The sequence below is a fragment of the Sitophilus oryzae genome, unplaced genomic scaffold (genome assembly GCF_002938485.1).
Source record: "Sitophilus oryzae breed Bouriz unplaced genomic scaffold, Soryzae_2.0 scaffold_882_pilon_pilon, whole genome shotgun sequence".
Taxonomy (NCBI): Eukaryota; Metazoa; Arthropoda; class Insecta; order Coleoptera; family Curculionidae; genus Sitophilus; species Sitophilus oryzae.
In genome coordinates this window covers 434,788-455,694 of record NW_022147508.1, presented here as the reverse complement: position 1 = coordinate 455,694, position 20,907 = coordinate 434,788, and the positions used below count along the sequence as shown (strand labels likewise).

The following is a 20,907-nucleotide window of genomic DNA, read 5'->3' as shown; positions in this document are numbered from 1 at the left end:
ACGACTTGCCTTGCGCGCCACAGTGCCGATTGTCCGTTCACAAAAAAGCTTAATCCGTTATTCTATAGATGTCGCTGGTTAATTGATTTGAGTTTAATTTTGGTTAATAAATAAGATGATCAGTACAATCGACCATCAGAAATTGTTCTAATAGTATCGAGCTTTTAAAACTCCAGAAAGTTATCCATATAGTTATTTTGGGAACCCCCGAAAAATCGTAAATACCGTTAAGAGCCAGTAGGGCCCTCTACCGCCCCCTTCTAATACGACTTGCCTAGCACGCCACAGTGCCGATTGTCCGTTGTCCAAAAAAAGCTTAATCCGTTATTCTATAGATGTCGCTGCTTTATCGATTTGAGTAAAGTCCCTAGATAATATAAAATACCGCAATTACCGCCATTTTGGCGCCAAAACTAGCGGGAAATTTAAAAAGGAGGCCAACCTTTCGCTGTTTCGGTTCGGCGCCAATATGGCCGACCAACCCTTGACAGGTTAGCCGTAAAATAAAGTATTATTAATTATGATAGAATTACCTTTATTATCTATAATTAAACATATCTACCTTCATTCTAACGTAATATCAGGTAATATATTAGTATTCGATTTTATAAATTTCATTTTTTTAGGCCTATATAAGTTAAGTGTTTATAAACGAACTAGTTGAAGCCTGGCGCATCCGCCACGACATCAGGAAAAAAAAGACTTTTTTTTTAATTAAATGAAAAACAAAAAATCCGGCGACGACAGTTTTTAGAAGAGCCAATTAGCTATCTTTTAGTAAAAAAAGCAACTTTCTAGAGCAAGTCGTTACTTCAGTAGAGACGACACAGATAAACAGCATTTTATATATTATGTAGATGGTTTCCATATAAGCATTTTTCATTTGTATTAGCATTTATTATATTATGTTAGCTTTTAGCGCAAAGTACGCCAACAGAAGTAAGTTAATAGGCAAGAAGAAATAAAGTTGGAATAACATTTTAGTACTTAATTTAGTCGAAACAATAGGAAAAACTTTGTTTATCAATGAGAAGGAGATACATATGCCATAAGTAAACCTTGCCTATACCAGTTATGCCGTACTTAGTTTTGGCAAATAAGCATGATTTAACGAAAGTCTTTGGAACTATGAATCTATAGGAATAAACTACAAACTTAAATTTGAAGAATCCGAGAAAATTTTGAACCAAAGTTGAAACAAATAAATGTAATATTTAAATTGATATGATACATACCTGCTATTTTTGAAATATAAGTATTAATATATTGATAGAAAGATTGTTTCAATTAGTATTACTTCAGGTAGTTTCGACATTTTAGATACGTAATTGTGCACTTCATTTAAAAATAACTTGGAAAGAAGCATGAAATGCTCCGGAGCTCATGTATACTGTATGATTAAGGTTTGTATGTTATGGAGTGATTTTTATACAAAAAATTGATTATTAATTGAATGAAAGCAAGGTAATACCACATAACACAATTAAAATATATTTTGCTCTGCAATTTAATGTTACATTTTTAAAACAACAAACTTCATAATGTTTAAGTATCATTATTATAAAAAAAAATATACTGCTATAAATTTAACATTAAAATAACTAATTGTTATGCATATATTAAGTAGGCATGATTTTAACTTGGCAGTATGTAAAACTTCAAATGAACCTTAACAATTTTATAATGTCATGTATAAAAATCAACTTTAAATCACACATTTTTATTTATAACTGATTTTATAAGATCAACTTTTTAAATATAACTTTACATACTTACATTATATTGTTTACTTTTTATTAGTAATTAAATAAAGCAGTAATTACAATATGAAACAAAAAATATTAATTACCATCAATAAATACATAAAAATTAATCTATTTAAGTCCATGAAAATAACTATATGCATAAACAACATTCTTAATACTTAGATCTGTAAGTTATTTCAGCTTTTTTTCATTGTTTTGACTAGTAAATGATTTGACATAGTCCTGACTAGTAAAACCACCTGAAGCCATGTCATCCAAATCTATGTATGTACCTTAGAGGTATGTACCATAACATAACTTAATCTTTTAGATAATTATCCATTCCTTTGGTCTGATGATAATATATTGTAGATTTATCTTAATTTCTTACTGCAAAATATTGAAAACTAAACTATACTAAACATTTTAGGGAGTGATTACGTATAGATTTTACTGGCACTTAGCATCCTTTTAAAAAGATATGTATGGTAGTTTGCAAGTAAGGTCTTTGTCTTGTTCTAGATTAGATTTCTGGAGGTGGCTCTAGGCCTGATCCACTGCAACCTTCTCAGATCTATTATTGTGGTCTTATCTTGTTCTATAATGAAGTTTTATGTACTAATGGGTTATAAGTACTACAAATAAGATTGTTAAAAATATTCACTGGGGCATAAATACATTCAATCCACTACCTAACGTGTATTGAATATCGACGATGTTGAAAATACATCAAATGGCGGTCTTTTCTTGTAATACACATTTCTTCACTAAATATATCGACGCTTATACATTATTAACTCATAAATTTGTAGCATTTTAGTGGCTTTATAATTATTTTAAAATATGTGGATAAATATTTTTATTCTGAATTTGACAGCGGATTTCCCCCGGCGGCTCTCAAAATGTGGCAATTTATTTTTAAAACTTTCAAAGTTAAATAACTCGGTTATTTTCAATTTATTTTAAAAATGGTAAAGAGAAAATATGTTTCTTTTGACCAGATCTACCACCCCTTAAAATATTTGCACTCATTACTGGGACACCCTGTATATGAAAGGAACAAAATTCTTACAGCTTTAGTGTATATTAATAAGTAATATTTTCTTGCCTTTAGCTGTGTATTTTTTCTAATTTCGAAATATCGAAAGCAGAGAAAAAAAATCATTTCATAATAATTCTAATTAGGTATTAAAAGAATAGTACCTACCTATCTGACAAAGGCTCTAAAAATACAGGATCGCTAACAGGTAAAGAACCAGGTTTAATGATTCGATGACCATTCGGTTTCAATGCAATGTCTTGAGGATCAAAATGATCAGAACAAATATGTGGTATTTTCGGCAAACGTTCATTTTCTGCGACACCAACAATAGAATACCATTGGTTTCTTATTAGCGGATCTGCGGGAAACCTAAAATATTAAAAAAATATAATTATAATTGTATGATACATAGAATGTAAACTATTTCTTTCATTTCCTCTATCGATGGCGTAAAAATTTAGATTGATTTTATTTTATTTTTGGAAAGCCAGAACATTGCAACATTTACTGAGTTGCAAATACAGAATGTTCTATTGCCATAGAATGTGGAATGTTTAGGAGGGGAGTTAATCCCCGCGACCTTATAGATCTATTGTGTGTTCCCCTTTCTTGAGTTATAACGAGTTATAACTCATCATACAGTCTCAGGGCTTTAACTAAAGCCAGTATCTGAGACGGCTCCACAGCGGCCAGCTCTCCATCCTCGACATCAGACGTACCAAAAATCATGGCACGAATGGTCGTCGTCTCGGCGCACTCAGTGATAAGGTGTTCTGGTATTTCCCCATTTTCCCCACAGAATCTGCATTCGCTGTTGTTTCTCAGCTTCAGCCTACTGAGGTGTTCGTTGAGGAGACAGTGTCCTGTTAGAAACCCCGTGACAATCCGAAGATTGTTTTTACTTAAATCAAGGAAAACCTTTGATTTTTCTCGGTAGTAAGTTCTGAGGAACTTTTTCGAGTGTCTTAGACCGTTGGAGGACACCTTTGGAGGACACCTATTCCAAGTTACGGATTGAGTCTTCCCAGATTCTTCAGTTCCGCTTTCAGTTGGTTCCCGTTTGGAAAACAGAACGGTTCTGGTCCAGTTAGTGGAGTGTTCGCTCATTTCGTAGCTAGATCATTTGCTTTTTCATTGCCTTCTATCCCTTGGTGAGCAGGCACCCAGAGTAGGAGGACTTTATTTTCTTTGCCTAATTTGTTGAGCTTCTCTAGGCATTCTTTGACCAACAATTGATGGTTACTGAGTTGATCGCGTTAAGTGCTTGACTATCGGATAGGATGACAATTTTCTGTTTTCGATAGTTCCTATCTAAGATAAATTGTAAGCATCTTTCGATAGCGTAAATTTCTGCCTGAAGGATACTGGGGTTAGGTTGTAATAAACAACCAAACCAAATACTCCTATCCCTGTCCCTGCTTTGGTTTTGGAAGCATAGGAAGTATACCACGTGATGGTATGGTCTTTTATATGCTGAGTAAGCGTTTCTTTCTTCCAATCCTTTTTATTACTCAATACTACAGTGAGGTGTTTCTCAATGTTGTAAATTCTTGGTATGTCATCCACTGGGAGTTGGAGAAGTGGAATTTTCTTTTTGAGGGTGTTCCAAGCCCCTGACCTGAAAATTCTCCCAGTACTCCGTCAATGACCATTCTAATCATTGTCGCATTGGCATAACTACCGACGACAATATGCAGTGGTGTTAGGTTTAGAATGACCTCCATTGCTGCTGTTGGACATGTTCTCATGGCACCTGTGATGCAGATACATGCCAGTCTTTGTTCTTTGCACAGGTTTTGCCTTGCTGTACGTTGCTCTAGTTTTGTAAACCAAGCAACTGCTCCATAAGTAATCATGGGTCTTACTATCATGGTATACATCCAGCGCAAAATGTTAGACAAAATCATGAGAGCCTTTGTGGCTTTGCTGGTAATGTTCTTAATATGCCTGTTCCAGAGAAGTTTACTATCTGGGGTTATTCCCAGATATTTCACTTCCTGTGATGGCAGTATTTCCTTTCCATCTATGGATTCTTTTCAAGTTTTTCAAACTTCGCTTTCCGGTGAATGGCACTACCGCGGTTTTATCTGAATTAATACTCAGCCCGACAGTCCTGCACCATCTCTCAGCGATGCGGGGTCCTCTTTGGATAATATCACACAGAGTGCCTTCATGTTTCCCCCGTGCAATGATGACTATGTCATCTGCATTGTATGCAGTGTATTCCCGCTAGAGTTAATTCTTCCAGTAGAGTTCATCCACACCAAGCTCCACAGTAGGGGGGGCTCTATTGCCATAATCATGGGTGAGAATCTTTCCGGTAATCCCGCTAGCGGCTGCGATTCGACCCATTTGTCATCAATTATGAAACCAGTCCCACGCAATCTCTGGCTTGTCTCCATGATTTGATTGACGTAACTCGCCGTCGAATCACAACCATCCAAATGGGCAGAGATCAGCGTTCTTAGTAAACCAATTTTCCTGGCAAAGCTTTTCTTGCTTTTTTGAAAAGTTTTTGCAAAAACTTTTCCCACAACTCGACTGTTTTCTTCGCGTCCTTAATATGAACATTTATATGCCTTATGGACGTGTCGATTGTTAAAATCAATTGGGCCTTTGCCTTGGCGTCTTCTGCTTCCAGAACTTCTGATACACATTTGGAGAAACCTTCCAAAATCAAAAAATTCTCGACCGCAAACGCCCACTCTTCATAGTTCTCCCCGTCCCTTTAACTTAGGAACATTAACTATAAAATTTCCAGCCATACTTGTGTTATGTTACATTAAACACTACGAAAACAACCGAATTTAAACCGTTTTATGCCAAACCAAACCAAACCAAACTCGACGTACTGGGCCCATAACCTGTTAAAAAAGGAGCCGTCACGAAATAAAACTCATTCGTTGGATTCTCAACACAGACTAAATTTATTGTCCAAAACATCTTACAACTAAAATACCATAAAAGTAACAATAAAAAACATACAGCCCAACTTTCCCAGCACAAACATTGTTTAAATCCTTGGCAAGTAAACAGTATAGTCGCATCCATGGATACCGGAGGTCCCGAAATTGTCGTTGCTAGTGATTCTTTTTTCTTTTTAAGTTCTTTTACTGTACACTGCAATACGATTTTTATGTTCTTTATATATCTTTGGTCATCCATATGAAGGGCTCATTTTCGTATAAATCCATAACTTCCAAAACAACATCATTTGAAGACTACAGGGGAAAAACTAGCTTTGTCCATTTTAATTGGAGCCGAGAAAAATGCAATTTCGTGTTGTTAAAGAAATATGTTATTTTCGGTTGAATGATTAGAAAAATATATATTACTACCAATTCTGAATTATTAATATTGTTAATTATCGCCATATTCTGAAAGGCTGTATTTAAACTGCCGTTAAACGGTTGCTTACTAAAATGCCGTTAATAGGTATGACGTCGTTAATGTGACGCACTTGACGGTTTTATGAAATATAGGAATTTTATAAGGACTAACCAACGCTATCCACCCCACCAAATAACCAACTTAACCAACGCAACTAACCTCGACAGTGATAAAAAAATATAAAAAACAAATATAAATTAGTACCAACTAACCAATGAATTAACACCCTCCAAATAACCACGCTAACCAACCCGCCAAATAACTAAACCAATCCAACCAAAAAGAGTGAAACCAACGCAATAAGATCACGTTATAAGCAAAAAATATATAAAAAAGTCTTGGTGGGCGTGAGATTTGAACCACGGACCATTCGCTCACGAACCGATAGCCTCAGCCACGGAGCCACAGGTGCTCTTGCAAAATGCTTATAGCTAGGCATTACTTTCCGCCGACATGAACGACGTCACAATATCTATTAACGGCATTTTAGTAGGCTACCGTTTAACGGCTGTTTAAGTACATCGATTCTGAAATACCGAAATAAAAATGTCAAAATGCAAAACAAAACAGGGGAAAAACTAGGGATGTCCAATTAAAGGTTGAATAAAACCTAACCTAAACTATTATTTTTTTGTTGAAGGAAGAAAATTAACATTTAAGTAGGGTTTTATTAGAATACATAAATTTACTACATGTAATACTAATTATTGCAAGATGCATGCTTGTCGCCCATTCGTAAGGATATATCTGGTTTTTGCCATTTACTCGTAGACTACTCTGGTTTTTCCCTTGTAAGGCAAAATAACCAAACTGTAATATCTCTGGGACTAAGCGTAGGAATTGCTTTTTTTTCTCGAATGACCTATAAAGTTGTATCGCTATCTTAATTTCCATGAAAATGTGACATATCTAGTTATCCCGTGTAGTCTTCATTTGTCCACCCTATTTGTTGTTTATTGCTGAAAGAACGATTAAGGTATGTCGCCAATAATTGAAGTTATTAATGTAAATTTGATATTAGGCATATAATCTATTATTGCTTTAACGTTTTAAATTATCCGCAATTAGCTCGAAAAACACTACCGACCCGGAAAACAGGACATATGCTATAACAGTACAATTATTTGCGCAGTCGTTTGAGCGCCTCGGCAAGTATAGTCAAGGCTGGCCGAGGCTACACTTGGCAAGTGTACGAATAATTGTGATCCTTTTGACTCGGGCTATGTTTACCGACAGAGAGTGGGAACCATAGAATAATTAACTGGCGGGAACGCGACGAGTGACCAAGGAAACCGTTCTCACGACATAGCAAGTATATATAGTTAACAAATATTTGTCAAGTAATAGCAAAAAAAATAGTAATAACAAATGTTTGTCAAGTACACGAGTCGTGAGAATGCGCCTTTAGAAGACAAGGGTTGAGAGTCACCCATAAATTTTATGCAACACAGTGGCGTGTACAATATTTTGGGCTACATTTTAACAATATGCAATATTATTTTCAAAAATTTCATAGAGCAATTTTCAGTTTGTCATTTTTAGTAAAAAATTTTAACTAAAATGTTGTTAACTTAAAAACATATTTTCTGTTAGATAAATTATTAATGGCGCAATGAGGGTGGATCACCCTGTATATAGCAATTACTAAACAACTAAGTCTAAGCAAAGCATATTATCAAAAAAATACATGAATAGAAAAAAATTAAGACATATTTCTATTTTTGGATTTATTTTCTAATATTTAACCCAATTTATAGATTTTAGGGGGAAAAGATCCCCCTCCGTATCCGCCTGGATACGGGGGCTGTCCCAAATTACAAAATTTTCGAAAAGACCCTGTCGTTCAGTAAAGAAGGGGGCTATGAAAATTTAGTTTACAGCATCTTTCGTTTGATAAAAAAGTGGGACAGGTTTGTGCAAACCGCATCCTCCTATTCTTCTACTAATAACTAAGATACCGTATAATTTCAACCAAAATGGAACACCCTTTACATACTTCGCCATCTAAACAAGCCCTCGGAATACTTATTATTTATAAACTTATTCATATATCCATATACTTGTATGTTAACTCATCTGCCAAGTTATTAAAAAATCTAGTACTAATTTTTACAAATATACCTACTTCGTATAATAAAAGCAACATTTTTAATAGAGTAATATACCAATACCACGCCAATACCATGAAGTCTCTAAATAAATTGTATGTATAATTTATTCTCACAACTTGAACTCTTTATTGGTCTACCCCCAACTTTTTATACTTACTAATACTACTAAATAGTACTACATTATTTAATATATTATATTTATCAATTCTTTAGTCATTGATATTTATTTTATGAATATCTTATGCAACCAAAGATTCACTAATGTGAATAAAAGCAATATATATTAAATTTATAGTATTAATTATAATACCGTATGATCGAATAAAAACGGCGTCGAGTTGGCTTGGAAATGACGATCGATGACATTTCCCATATAAATTTACATATAAAATGACAGCGATCTTCAATTCATAGCCATCGCTGACGCCGTTTTTATTCGATCATACGGTATAACTTAGTTAATTGAGTAAACGATTAAATATAACTACTGTGTTAGTAATTGTGGTATTATATAAAAAATGGAGTTTTGATAATTTCAACATTTTTAATAAAATAAAATTCTTAAAGAAAAATAAAAATATATCGGCAACATGGCACGAAAAATTGTAAACAAAGATGACCGATTTATCGAAGTGTGTACGGAAGTATCAAGGATCAAGGATTATATTATTTTTAAGTATTATAACAATTGATGCAGATTGATGTAACAAAATATTGTTTTTCGGTGACACAAATGTGATTTAATGACTTATATATTGAAGGCTATAGGTACATCTATAGGTATGTATTTATTAATAAAATAGGTGAATTTATGGAGTTCCACCCGTTCCATCGCAGAGCCTAAATGTTATACATATATATGTTATATATATTTTATCCATATTTTGTTCTTTATAGATTAAACAATGGTAAAAGTGTGTGTGGTGCCAAGTTGCTTGAATAGATGGAAAAATAAAGAGCATATAAAACGCCACAGGATATCTTTTTTCCAACCTACGGTATGTAAAATACTAATAATAACATGTAATTAATATGTAAAATACATAAAAATAGAGTCAATCAAAAGTGTAGTAAAAATTTTTCGTAAGATTATTGATATACAAAATATATTTTTACAACCTCGATAAATTGTATTTATAATGATTTTAAAGTTTGACAGACCTGCACAAGTTGTTGGCATTTTTTTAAAGAAGTAAAAGTAGGAAAGACATTAAAAATTGTACTTTTCAGAAATATATTTTACTATAAGTGTTGTATTGTTTTAATAATTTATAATTTTAATGAAAATCACCAGGATAATATTAAGTAGGTATTGATTTTCAGACAACAATTAGATTACAGCGATGGTCGAAAGCATTAGGTATTGTTTTGAAATCTACAGATAAGGTATGCCAGTTTCATTTTAAAGAACAAGATGTTAAATTTTATGATAAAATTGTCATTGGAAATACTGTCCACTTACAGTATTTACATAGGAAAATATTGAAGGACAAAGCCCTGCCTACAAAGGAATATCAGTTTAATTTAAATTCTGAGTTGCAACAACAGCAACAAGCAAGACAGGAACCAATAAATGAATATTATACACGTAAGTATTATTATACACGTAAAGAGTAATATGATACACATAAAGATCAACATTTTGTAGAGCAACAACAGCATCAATTAACAGAAATAATAGACCCTATTGCTCAAATCAAAGACAAAATTTCAGCATTGCCACCTTATTGGTTTTATATTAATAAACCTAAAGAAATTGAGTTTATGCGATTAGATCCTACAAGCAAGCAGATCGTAAATCACATAATTTTAAACGAAAATCTATCTATTATAGTATGTATAAACATTTTGTATCTTTTATTCAATGTTGTAACGAATTAACAAATTGCAGGTAGTTTATTCTAATAATGAAAAAAAAGCCTTGGATGAAAAAATAGTTTCTTCTGATGAGGTTTATGAATATTTAAAGTCTGTTGAAAAGTGGCCATTATGTGTTGGTACACAATTTGATAAAAAAAGGTAACATGAAAATTTTTTCAGCAACTTAACTGTACAGGGTGGCGCCTCTCATAGGACGCAGAGGCTGCAAGGATAACTACAGCTTATATTAAAATAAAATTTTGTGAGCACATTTTTTTAAAAATATAGAGAGTTCTACAGAGTGTCCCCTAAAAAAGTTACACGTCAAAGTTGTGTTTTTTGTAATGGAACACCCTATATATACAGGGTGATCCGAACTGTATTCCGGAAACTTCGGCAGCATATTCTGCAGATAAAAATATGTAAAAAAGTTCTGCAGATAAAAATATGTAAAATGCTTAGTTTTGGAGATACAGGGTGGTGAAGTTTCATTTTTATTTCGATTTTTTCCAAATAATTTCTGAAGTAACGTCAATATTTGGATGAAAATTAGTGTCTGTGTGTTTTTTGACATGAGAAATTTGATTTTGATGTTATTATGACTCCTATTTGTAGAGGGCGCCACCTACATGTGTTTTAACTGTTTTGGAGAGTAATAACTTTTCGTCCGTACCTGTATAAAACTACTGAGTGAAAAGATATACATTTCTGTGATTTTTTACGTCAAAAATGTCTCTTGGTAAAAGTCGCTACGAACAACCGTTCTCAAGATACTTAGAATGGAAATAGTCAATACATGTCATTATTGACAAAAAAATAAGCATGTTGAGTATACAGATATTTGACTGAAATGATAAATTTGGGAACTTTTTATTTTTTTTAAATTAATCTTAAATTTTTCTGAGAAAAAATGATGATAAAGAACTTTTAGCACAAAAACATTTCAAATTTATGATTTCAGCCTAATAACTATTTAGTCAACATGCTTAATTTATGACAAAGATGACAGGTTTTGATAATTTCGATTCCAAATATCTCGAGAACCATTATTCGTAACGATTTTTACTAAGAGACATTTTTTACGTAAAAAACGTTGTAAATGCACATTTTTTTACTCAGTTGTTTTATACAGGTACGGACGAAAAGTTATTACTCTTCAAAACAGTTAAAAATATGCAGGTGGCGCCCTCTGCAAGTAGGAGTCATATTGACATGAAAATCAAATATTTCATGTCAAAAAACTCCCAAACACCAGTTTTCATCCAAATATTTACGTTACTTCAGAAATTATTTGGAAAAAATCAAAATAAAAATGAAACTTCTACACCCTGTATCTACGAAACTAAGCATTTTAGGACATGCATTTATACGAACTTTTTTACATATTTTTATCTGCAGAATATGCTGTCGAAGTTTCCGGAATACAGTTCGGACCACCCTGTATATTAATTGATTTTCGGATTCTAGGAGAAAAATACTTAAAGGTGAGTTTTGTTAGAGAAGGATATGGCTAAAATGTAAGAATTTTCACATATTTTAACAATTTTTAAAGTTTGTTCTTCAAATTTTAAAATTTCAATAAATGCTACCTAAATTATAATTTATCAGGCATAGCGTATTATGTAGTTAAGATTTATCCCGACAAGTTATACAGGGTGAGTGAAAGGCGGTATAAAAAAGTTAAAGCCCCTTACCCATTTTATTACTCGCAGCAAGAGCTTTATGGTTGAAATATGGCAACCTCGGCCCGTCGATAGACGACGCGACGACGGGACAAGTCGGCAGAAAACCCTATAAGTGCATGCGTTCTCAATAGGCAGTGTTGCCATTCTGTACCCATATAAGTAACTGTCCAGTTAACAACCTGTATAGGGTGTTCTATTACAAAAAATACAACTTTGATGTGTAACTTTTTTGGGACACCCTGTAGAACTCACTATAATTTAAAAAACTGCTCTAAACTAACCTACATATGCTTACAAAATTTCATTTCGATACCGTCTGTCATTATTACCGTCGTTCTTCTTTGAGCCTCCGCGTCGTATTAGAGGCGCCACCCTGTATAATAAAAAAACATCACCAGCAATGTATTTTTCACTTTTTACCGGTAATTTTTATTAGATATTCTCAAGAATGTAAAGGAGTCGTCATTGGAGATGATGCTTATCAGAGACATCAAATGAATCCACGTTGCATGTCTTGTGCAGTTCTTCGTCTCCGATTTCAGAAGCATCGACGTCTTCAGTCACATCTGAACAGTAATCAACATTTACAGACAGTGTAAAGGGTTAAAAGAAGCAGTAAGTTTGTTTTACAACAAATTACCCTGATTTTTTTATATTTATTTCCTGCATGTGTAATTTAATTCCAATTTCGTGACCAAAAATGTTTAATGTGATTAATACTTCTAACATACTTTTCATAATTGAATGTAACGTATTGTAATATCTACCAACAGCAGGGCTGGGTTCAGTTATTGAGGATGTTATTATTATAGACATAATGTGAATATAAAATTTATATCTGTGAACATTAAGAACGAATAATTTTAATTAACATGTTACAGCTTATATATAAAAATATATATACAAATATCGTATTAAGTATTTATTTTTTCTACAGGATGTGAGATACTTGATTCAAGATGTCATGGAACCGCACCAGAATTCGCGCTCGCGAGTTCATAAGTATATCTGGATTAAACTGGGTGAATAGTTCTTAGAGTTGACCATTTTTTGTATTATTATTATAATTTGTACATTTCATGTTGAATACAGCAATTTACAATAACTCAGCATTGCATTTCAAATATCTTAAAAAATAAAAGTGTATAGATTGATACAGGAAATAAGATGCCAGTTACCTGTGTAGTTCGCCAACTCTACGAATACGATTTGACAAGAAAATTTTGTCTATCTTTGGTACAGATTAGAAAGTAGACTCACTCTAAAACATTCAATTATCAGCTCCACAAGTCTTTTCTAATTACAACGGTTCAGACATAACCATCATCTTTCATGAAGTATGTGTAATATTACATAACTTCAAATCAGTTCTGTAATTAATGTAATTGTGATAATTTGTAAATTTATATTGATGTTGACTTAATTTTTATATATGACTTAATTTTTATACTAAATAAATGTATGTTATTTTCGATCTGCATTATATTTATTTAAAATCCATCACCAATTAATTACTTAAAATACAATTTTCCTAATAATTATAATTAACATTAATTTTAAGTTAAAACTATCACAATGAGAAATAATAAAAAGAGGGCCAGTCTATTGCTTCTGAATAAAATATCGATAATCTATTTCATGACATAATTATCTCTTTTGAACCATTTCCTCTTTTAAAAATGTTCGCTTCTTTCAAATTTTTAACTTTTTTTACAGCAGCGCCATCTTAAGTCTTCCCTCTTTTATGACCACTTTTCAATACACGAAGATTATTTTTTCCTTTCCTCTACCCTCCATAGTAAAGGTGTTACTCTCTAGTGTTGCCAGACTAGGCCATTTTGAAGTTGCTTTGGCGACTAATTTAAAAAAATATCGCATGGCGCCATTGAGCGATTTGGGTTACGAAACTTTTGACACCAGTGAATTAATGGGCAACACAGCCCCTGACATTCAGCGTAGAATTTTCGCTGACTACCATACGATATTCCCTAAACGGCACAGAACAGCAGAAAGAACAAGAAACAGTAGCTGTCTCATGCGCTCTCTGTCTACTACAAAAATTTGAGAGAAATATAAATAAATCGTCTTCGTCAAATCGGTCTATAATCGATCTTTAGTCTTTAGAATAAAAATTATTTTGAATAAAGAATTATTACTGGCTGATCATTTAATAATTGAAAATATATTATTTGACAATACAGTATTAAACATTAAATTTCTAAAAAATAACAGTTTATAAATAATTTTACCTATACACCTACAAAACAACTTAAAATAAGAGGAACTAGCAGTTCGACCAAGTCACCTTTTACGCATTTTTTTTCGATGGTATGGTATAAATAAAATTACTGAAGGTGTAAATACCCTACAATAAAAAAAAACTTCAGGGGTGATGTGGAGGTGAAGATCGCTGTTATTTTATAAGTAAACTTATATCGGGAATATTATCGATCGTTATTTCTAAGCCAACTGGGCGCAATTTTTTTTTCGATCAGACGGTATAATTACAATCAAAAGTTATTTATGCTGATTTAGATTTTTTCAGAAAGTAGTATTTTTTTAAATTTCATTTTATTTAGAAAATTCGACTTGAGATGGAAATGAAGTTGAATTTTCTTTATTTCTTTAACTTCTTCGATCTCTATTTACAACTCTGTCTTTTTCGAACGTTTTAGAATAACCTACTGCTTTGTAAATTTTTGACAACAAATATCTTCTATTTTTTAAGGATACGATTAACTACGATTGACTACAAACTTCAACAAGCCATAAAATGTAAACAATAAACTGAGAAAATTAAAGTTATTTTCAATGACTAAAGAATCCAAGGACAAATAACACCCGAGAGCAAATTGTGCCGATGTCACCAAACAGTGCCGTGGCACATATTTTTCTTAACCTAGCTGTTTGAAGCAATATTTATATTTTTTGATAATTGTTTTTACTACGCCTATGGTGTATCATTCTAATTAATTACGAAACAAACGTATTAAAATGTTAACAAAAGGTATAAAACTAGTATCGACGTATAGCACATATCAAGTACATATAGATGTTAATTGAAATTAAAGAATAATTATCGAATTCAATAAGAAAACGCTAAAAAGTTGGAGTGGACTGTTAATTTACTTATGAAACGTAACTTCTGGCTCTTTCTTATCGCTGCTGCTTTTACACTTGAAAGCTGAACAACTAATCACCATTATAATAAAGTTTATACAAAATTTACTACCCACAAACTATTAAAAATCGCTAAAATTGTCGCTGGTGACCAAATGATGACTCATTGTTTGCCACCAAAAGAAAGGTCTCTAAGGTCACAAATTCTGCTGCAGCCCGTATAGAGGCGTTACATGTCTTTATATTCTTTAGTCATTGGTTATTTTACATTAGTTGACCACAGATAGGAAATAGATTAAGGCTGACTTGTCTCAGGGTGCATCCACACCAGAGAAATAGAAGGGATAGAGAATGAGCGTCAACATGCGCAGAAGGTCTAATCAAGTTGGGCGCCATATTGCAGGTTTTCGTGTCATTTTGTATATAGGCGGTAATCAGTAAGTAATCAAATATCAATTTGCTCTTTTCAACCATACGGGGGGCAATTTAAATTTAGTGAAATTCTATCATTTATTATGGTTAGTTAACATTAATATGATTTATTTAATTATCAGTTTCAAAACTGCGTACAATATTGGTATATGATACACTAAATATACGAATATTCTGACAAAAGACGCTACGGACAGATGACCTTTTCGTCGTTAAATACTCGAAATGATATTAAATAAGTATTTACAATATTTCATGTTTACTTGTATTGAATTACGAGTTTCAATTTAAAATTTTTGCAAATTTGGTAAAAATTGTTCTAAACAACTTTTTGTTCAAGTTGTATATTCATAAAAAACATTTGGTTCATAATTATTTTTGATGATTACCTACCTTGTATTTTTAATATAAACCTAGAAAAAATATGTTTTTGTTTTATTTTTTTTATTCGTCCCTTCAAATTGTGTTTCAAAAACTGTTACATAACATGTCCTCTAACAAATATTTTCATAATACATAAACATCATTGATTTTATTAAGGGTATTATTATTATTAGTATTTATCCTGGTTTTTGTCGACAATAAAAACTCAATCTTGTAATAGAACATCAATTTTATATTTCGTAAAATTATTTTGATACAAATTCAATTTGTCAAAATTCAAGTCATTAATATATTGATAAACAACCCAAATTATTCCTAAATATTTTATTATAAAAAAAAAACTGTTACCGGTAAGTTTGTAAAACACATTATGGTTTGTCGTAATACTAGAAAAAATCATTTATTTTTTGCACAAAAGAAGCTTGTCGATCCTTATTTGTCCATAACAAAATTCTGTATGTACAACATACATATACCTAATTTATTATTAAGAAAATTAGATTATATGATCTCAGAATTTTAAGAAAATTTTATTTATTATATTGGAATTATTGTTATTGAATACATGTTGGTATTAAAGAACTGGACAAATCGCAAGGTCATAATTCATATAGAATAACAATATGATAAAAAGTTCATTAAGTTTTGGAATAAGTATGAAATTATGCAGTTGAATTTGTAATAGTCAATTTAATACGGAAATTCAAATAAAATATATATTCTGGAAAAACACCCCTGCACTATTCAGTAAGTTATCTATAATAAAGTTATGACTATTTTTAACAAATTTGAAGATTTTACACCACATTTATTCAAAAAAATGTCGAAAATGTAGAAACGAACGATCGCATTGTGATCGATTCATTTCTCACGATTCTTTTTTACGGCTCATCGTTCAAATCTTATGGATCCGTGCTGGCCATAATTCAATTGAACGAACAGTATTGTAAGCAATGAATCAATTCTCACGACTCTTATGGATCCGTGCTGGCTGCGATTCAATTGAACGAACCGTATTCTATCAGTGAATCGAATCACACGATTCATTTTTAATACTCGTTCAAATGAACGACTCGTTCAATCTTTGCCCACCTCTATTTCATAGTGCACGAAACATCGTCAAAATATCATGAAAAGATACATTCCGAGTTTCACAGCCTCCTAACTCACATGGGGCCCGAGTTACGACGCTCCAAAGATCCATCCCAACTTCCTCATTAGCTTACAACTTTTTAGATCGTTACCACTTTTCCTCTCGCTAGCTGGTGTGTTGGCTTGTGTGTCGCGGCCTTGAATTTTTACTCCCATCGCGCGTAAAGAAGTTTCACCTCAAAAAACAATTAAAAACCATCGTGTTGTGTGCTGTACGCAGTTGTAGGAGCAGGAAAGGTATCGACTCGAAGAAACTCACTTGAGCAACGTTTCACAGGTAGCATAAACAATGTACAAGTCCGTAATGATCGAATTAACCAATGAACATTAATTTAGTATTTTATGCCTATTTTAAGTTGGGTGTAGTAAGGCCAAGTAATTTGATCATTGCAATATACAAATATCTTATGAGAACTTAATGTACTATATTATAGATTGATTTTTATCTACCTCAACAAGATTGTCAACCTTCCTAACATTAATGGCTAGGTTGTCACGCTTGGTCGGTGCCAACTGAGCGCCAATATAAACGCTCAGTTTGTTTAGTTTTAACCATTCTGATGATGCTAACATGGTTAGCGAAACGCGCATCCAGTGTTTAAAAGTGTTTTCATGTATTGTGGTGAATTAGTGTTTTTTTTTGTTGTTTAACACCTTTGGTGATACCGAGGGTGTTACATTCTCCCTTTTACAAAAAATCTGGTTGGTTTGGTTTGGTTTCCGTAGGTTCTCATTTTTACTTATGATATAAAACGTAAAAGAACCAGAAAATTTTACATTAGCGGCAACATCGCACAAGATCAAGTATTTGCGCCAGCAAAACATGGATCGTGTAAACGCCGCTAAGCGCATTTCTACAGCAACGCGACTGACGAAGACGCTATAAAATAGTAAAAAGTCTTACCGGTGGAAACTTGTCCCAGGACTGTGATAGTCCAATTTTTTGCAAACTTGGCACTGGCGAACCATATTTTATAGTTAGTGAACGGAAAAAGTAAATAAAATAACACTAAAGCACTACAAACTAACTACTGGGGATACCACGGCAACAACGCCCTAGCATCCACGTGCGGCGCACAACTGAATGAAAATTAAAGGATCTACGATCGCGCTCTATCTTCTATGTCCCACTAGTGAACTCGCATACCCAACAATGTTGCCGTTTTTTGTCGACTTATTTTATGAACGGTTCACATAATATCGTAATCTTGGAAATGAACATCGATGAAATTTATTTGGTTAATAAATAAGCGAAATGAATACCAGTATTTCTAATAGCAGTGTTTGCTGTGACTGTATTGACTTTTATTATTTATTAGATAAGTTCCCCAGCAAATAAAATGCGTATTTCTTTATCATATTAACGCATGAAAATGAAAATACTTCCTACAAGTGTACATATTTTTTTGTACCGTTTTTTTGCTCTCCTGTAAAATTAGGAATAATGGAGTTAGCAGCTTATCACATTTCACCGATGATATTAAATAGTATCAGAAAAATAATTAACAAATTCAATAAGAAAACGCTAAAAACGTGAAGTGGACTGTTTATTTACTTATGAAATGCAACTCTTTCTTATCGTTGCGGCATTTACACTTGAAAGGTGAACACATCATCATTGTAATAAAGTTTATACAAAGTTATTCACTACATATAAGAAATTATTAAAAATCGCTAACGCTGTTGACGAGGTGGTGACTGTTGACTCATCCGTAGGCTCCAACATGATGGCGTCTAACGTAACAAATTCTGCTGCAGCCCGTATATGGACGTTACACAGGGTTCGGAAGTAGTTAATTAAGACGTAATTTACCTGATTAACTACGTGTAGTCTATCTTCAAAAACTACGTATTTTTCCGTTCATTAACTACATGAAAACTACGTTAATAAACCATGTATTGATATTATGAATAATTTTCCTTTGTATGGGGTGTAATAGAGATAATATGATTTAAATATTATATTTAAAGCTATATTTCTTCTGTTTTCTTAAATACATTATGTGTTTTTAAAGCTTCAACTTATTATAACCTCCCCTCAAACATTTGATATTTGAAAGTTACATACATAGGTTACATAAACTACACCCTCTACTTAAACTACGTTAACTACATGTAATGTAGTTTATGTAGTTTTTAAAAGCAACATGTAGTTTTCCGAACCCAGACGCATGAATCCTTGTATGACGTCCTTGTATTCTTCAGTCATTACTTAAAGCCCCGTTCTCAGAACTTCGCAATTGTCGCCAGTGACACTGATTGACATATCAAAGAACCAATGGGAGTTGTACTAAATTTACAATTGACAGCTGTTTGAATTTTGTACAAATCTCATTGGTTCATTTGACGTGTCGCTCGACATTACCGATGTTTTGAGAACGGGGCTTAAGTGCCATTACTTATTAATCTCTGCTTATATCTATTTTTAAGGTCTGATGATGGCTGGAATTGCCGAAACCAGTCACTAATAAGGAACTTTTTGACAGTGGTTTGGATTTTGTTTTTGCTTTTAACATCAAGCTTATATTTGTGTCGGACCGTGCCACACTTTACAACCCGCAATTCCACAGCGTATTTGTCTTCGGTGGAGCGGCGGAATTAAGTAATGCCTACTAGGCATTTATAACCAGGCAATGTCTAGCTATAGCCTGGTTACAAAAGCAAGGTAAGGCGGTCATTTCCGGAGCGAAGAGTCATAGGTTCGGGTCCCAGTAGTACAGAAGTTTTTTTTATTTTTTAAAGGTGTCGAGGTGTAGTGAGAGGTTAGTCTATGTAATAGCAATCAAAATACACCGTATGTAATCAAAAAACAATCTACAGCGTGTTTTGATTGTGCTTCACAACCCAAAATATATATAGCCTTTTCGATAGATCGGTAGGACTGCTAATTCGGTAGATCTACCGAAAAATCGATAGAAGTGGCATCACGGCTCTAATGTTCCCCGGTCAAAGCCAGCGGTGACGTTGTCGCGTAAACTATTCCAATCTTAGCGCTGTTGTCAGATGGTACTTATTATAACAATATTATTGCCCGAATTGAAATCGCCTTGAATATTATTTATAAAAAGAATTAACTAAGACTTTAACTTAAGAGCCATTACTTATTAATACCTGTTTATTACTTTAAATGTAAAAAAAAAATATCTTAATCTTCTTGTCTTCTATGCCAATTTTGTTGAAATTTGGTAGTGATATTTATCAGTAAGGAGCTAATTTAACTTATTTTTCATTTCTTTTATTTAGTAAGGAGCTTAAACTTATTTTTTATTTCCATAATAATAAAATTAGGTTAAAAAATAAATCAAAAAAATCTAATGTACACAAAATATGGATGGGCGGGTTCGAAGTTGCTTTTCGAAAAATATTTTTTTCACATTTTATTTTTAGCGGTAGTATATTTCGACCCCAGAAAGAGCATTATGAGCTTTTTTCGCGAACATTTTTTTTTGAAAATTTGGAATTTTTTGGATTTTTTTTTGATTTTTAGTTAAAAACCTTAAAACCATCATTTCTTGGTAATATGGCAACATAGGTAGTAGATTCAATTTACAAGAAAGAAAACCCAGAAAAGATCCAGTGGTTCTCAAAATTTAAGCCAAAAATCAATATTTTTTGGAAATTTTCAAAGTAAAATAACTCGGTTATTTTGGACTTATTTGAAAAACCGTAAAGAGAAAATATGTTTCTTTTATCGAGATCTACCAGCCCTGAAAATATTTGCACTTATTTAAGACTCACCCTGTCAGGGTCGGACTCGTCACTATTTGTTCGCCTTATGTTTTGTTCAATTTTTCGCTATACAGGGTGCTACAAATTGCAGGGATATTCGAGAGATATGAATATGGTTAAATTGGGGCAAAGTTGTGCTTTAGGATGTTTACCAAGATGCCATCAAAAAGTTGGTTAGTTTTTTGGAAAAAACGGATTTTTTTGAAAATCAATTTTATTTTATCCTGTAGTTAATTTTTAGAAAATCAAAAAAATAA

At 32.7% G+C, this 20,907-nt stretch overlaps 2 protein-coding genes across 5 annotated transcripts in view; one reads left to right on the top strand and one right to left on the bottom strand.

Annotated features, from left to right (window-relative positions):
• The window catches only part of LOC115890544, a 49,247-nt gene extending 31,262 nt beyond the window's left edge, over nucleotides 1-17,985 (bottom strand). Inside the window, exons 1-2 of the mRNA XM_030910807.1 lie at nucleotides 17,826-17,985; nucleotides 2,953-3,156 (exon numbers count right to left, since the gene is read on the bottom strand). Coding sequence (XP_030766667.1) covers nucleotides 2,953-3,156; nucleotides 17,826-17,890 — 269 coding nt within the window. The 5' untranslated portion in view covers nucleotides 17,891-17,985. The remainder of the gene's footprint in view (nucleotides 1-2,952; nucleotides 3,157-17,825) is intronic.
• LOC115890545 lies at nucleotides 8,878-13,264 on the top strand. 4 transcript variants are annotated; one of them, XM_030910811.1, is made up of 8 exons: nucleotides 8,878-9,068; nucleotides 9,186-9,286; nucleotides 9,612-9,674; nucleotides 9,753-9,876; nucleotides 9,937-10,121; nucleotides 10,180-10,307; nucleotides 12,270-12,448; nucleotides 12,771-13,264. In XM_030910811.1, exons 2-7 carry the CDS (start codon nucleotides 9,194-9,196, stop codon nucleotides 12,430-12,432), a joined length of 756 nt encoding a protein of 251 aa, XP_030766671.1. In that variant the 5' UTR covers nucleotides 8,878-9,068; nucleotides 9,186-9,193; the 3' UTR covers nucleotides 12,433-12,448; nucleotides 12,771-13,264. The 4 variants fall into 4 exon arrangements, with proteins under 4 accessions (XP_030766671.1, XP_030766670.1, XP_030766669.1 ...); XM_030910810.1 differs by having other exon boundaries at nucleotides 9,753-9,894; XM_030910809.1 differs by having other exon boundaries at nucleotides 9,612-9,876.
• Nucleotides 17,986-20,907: the final 2,922 nt, after the last annotated feature.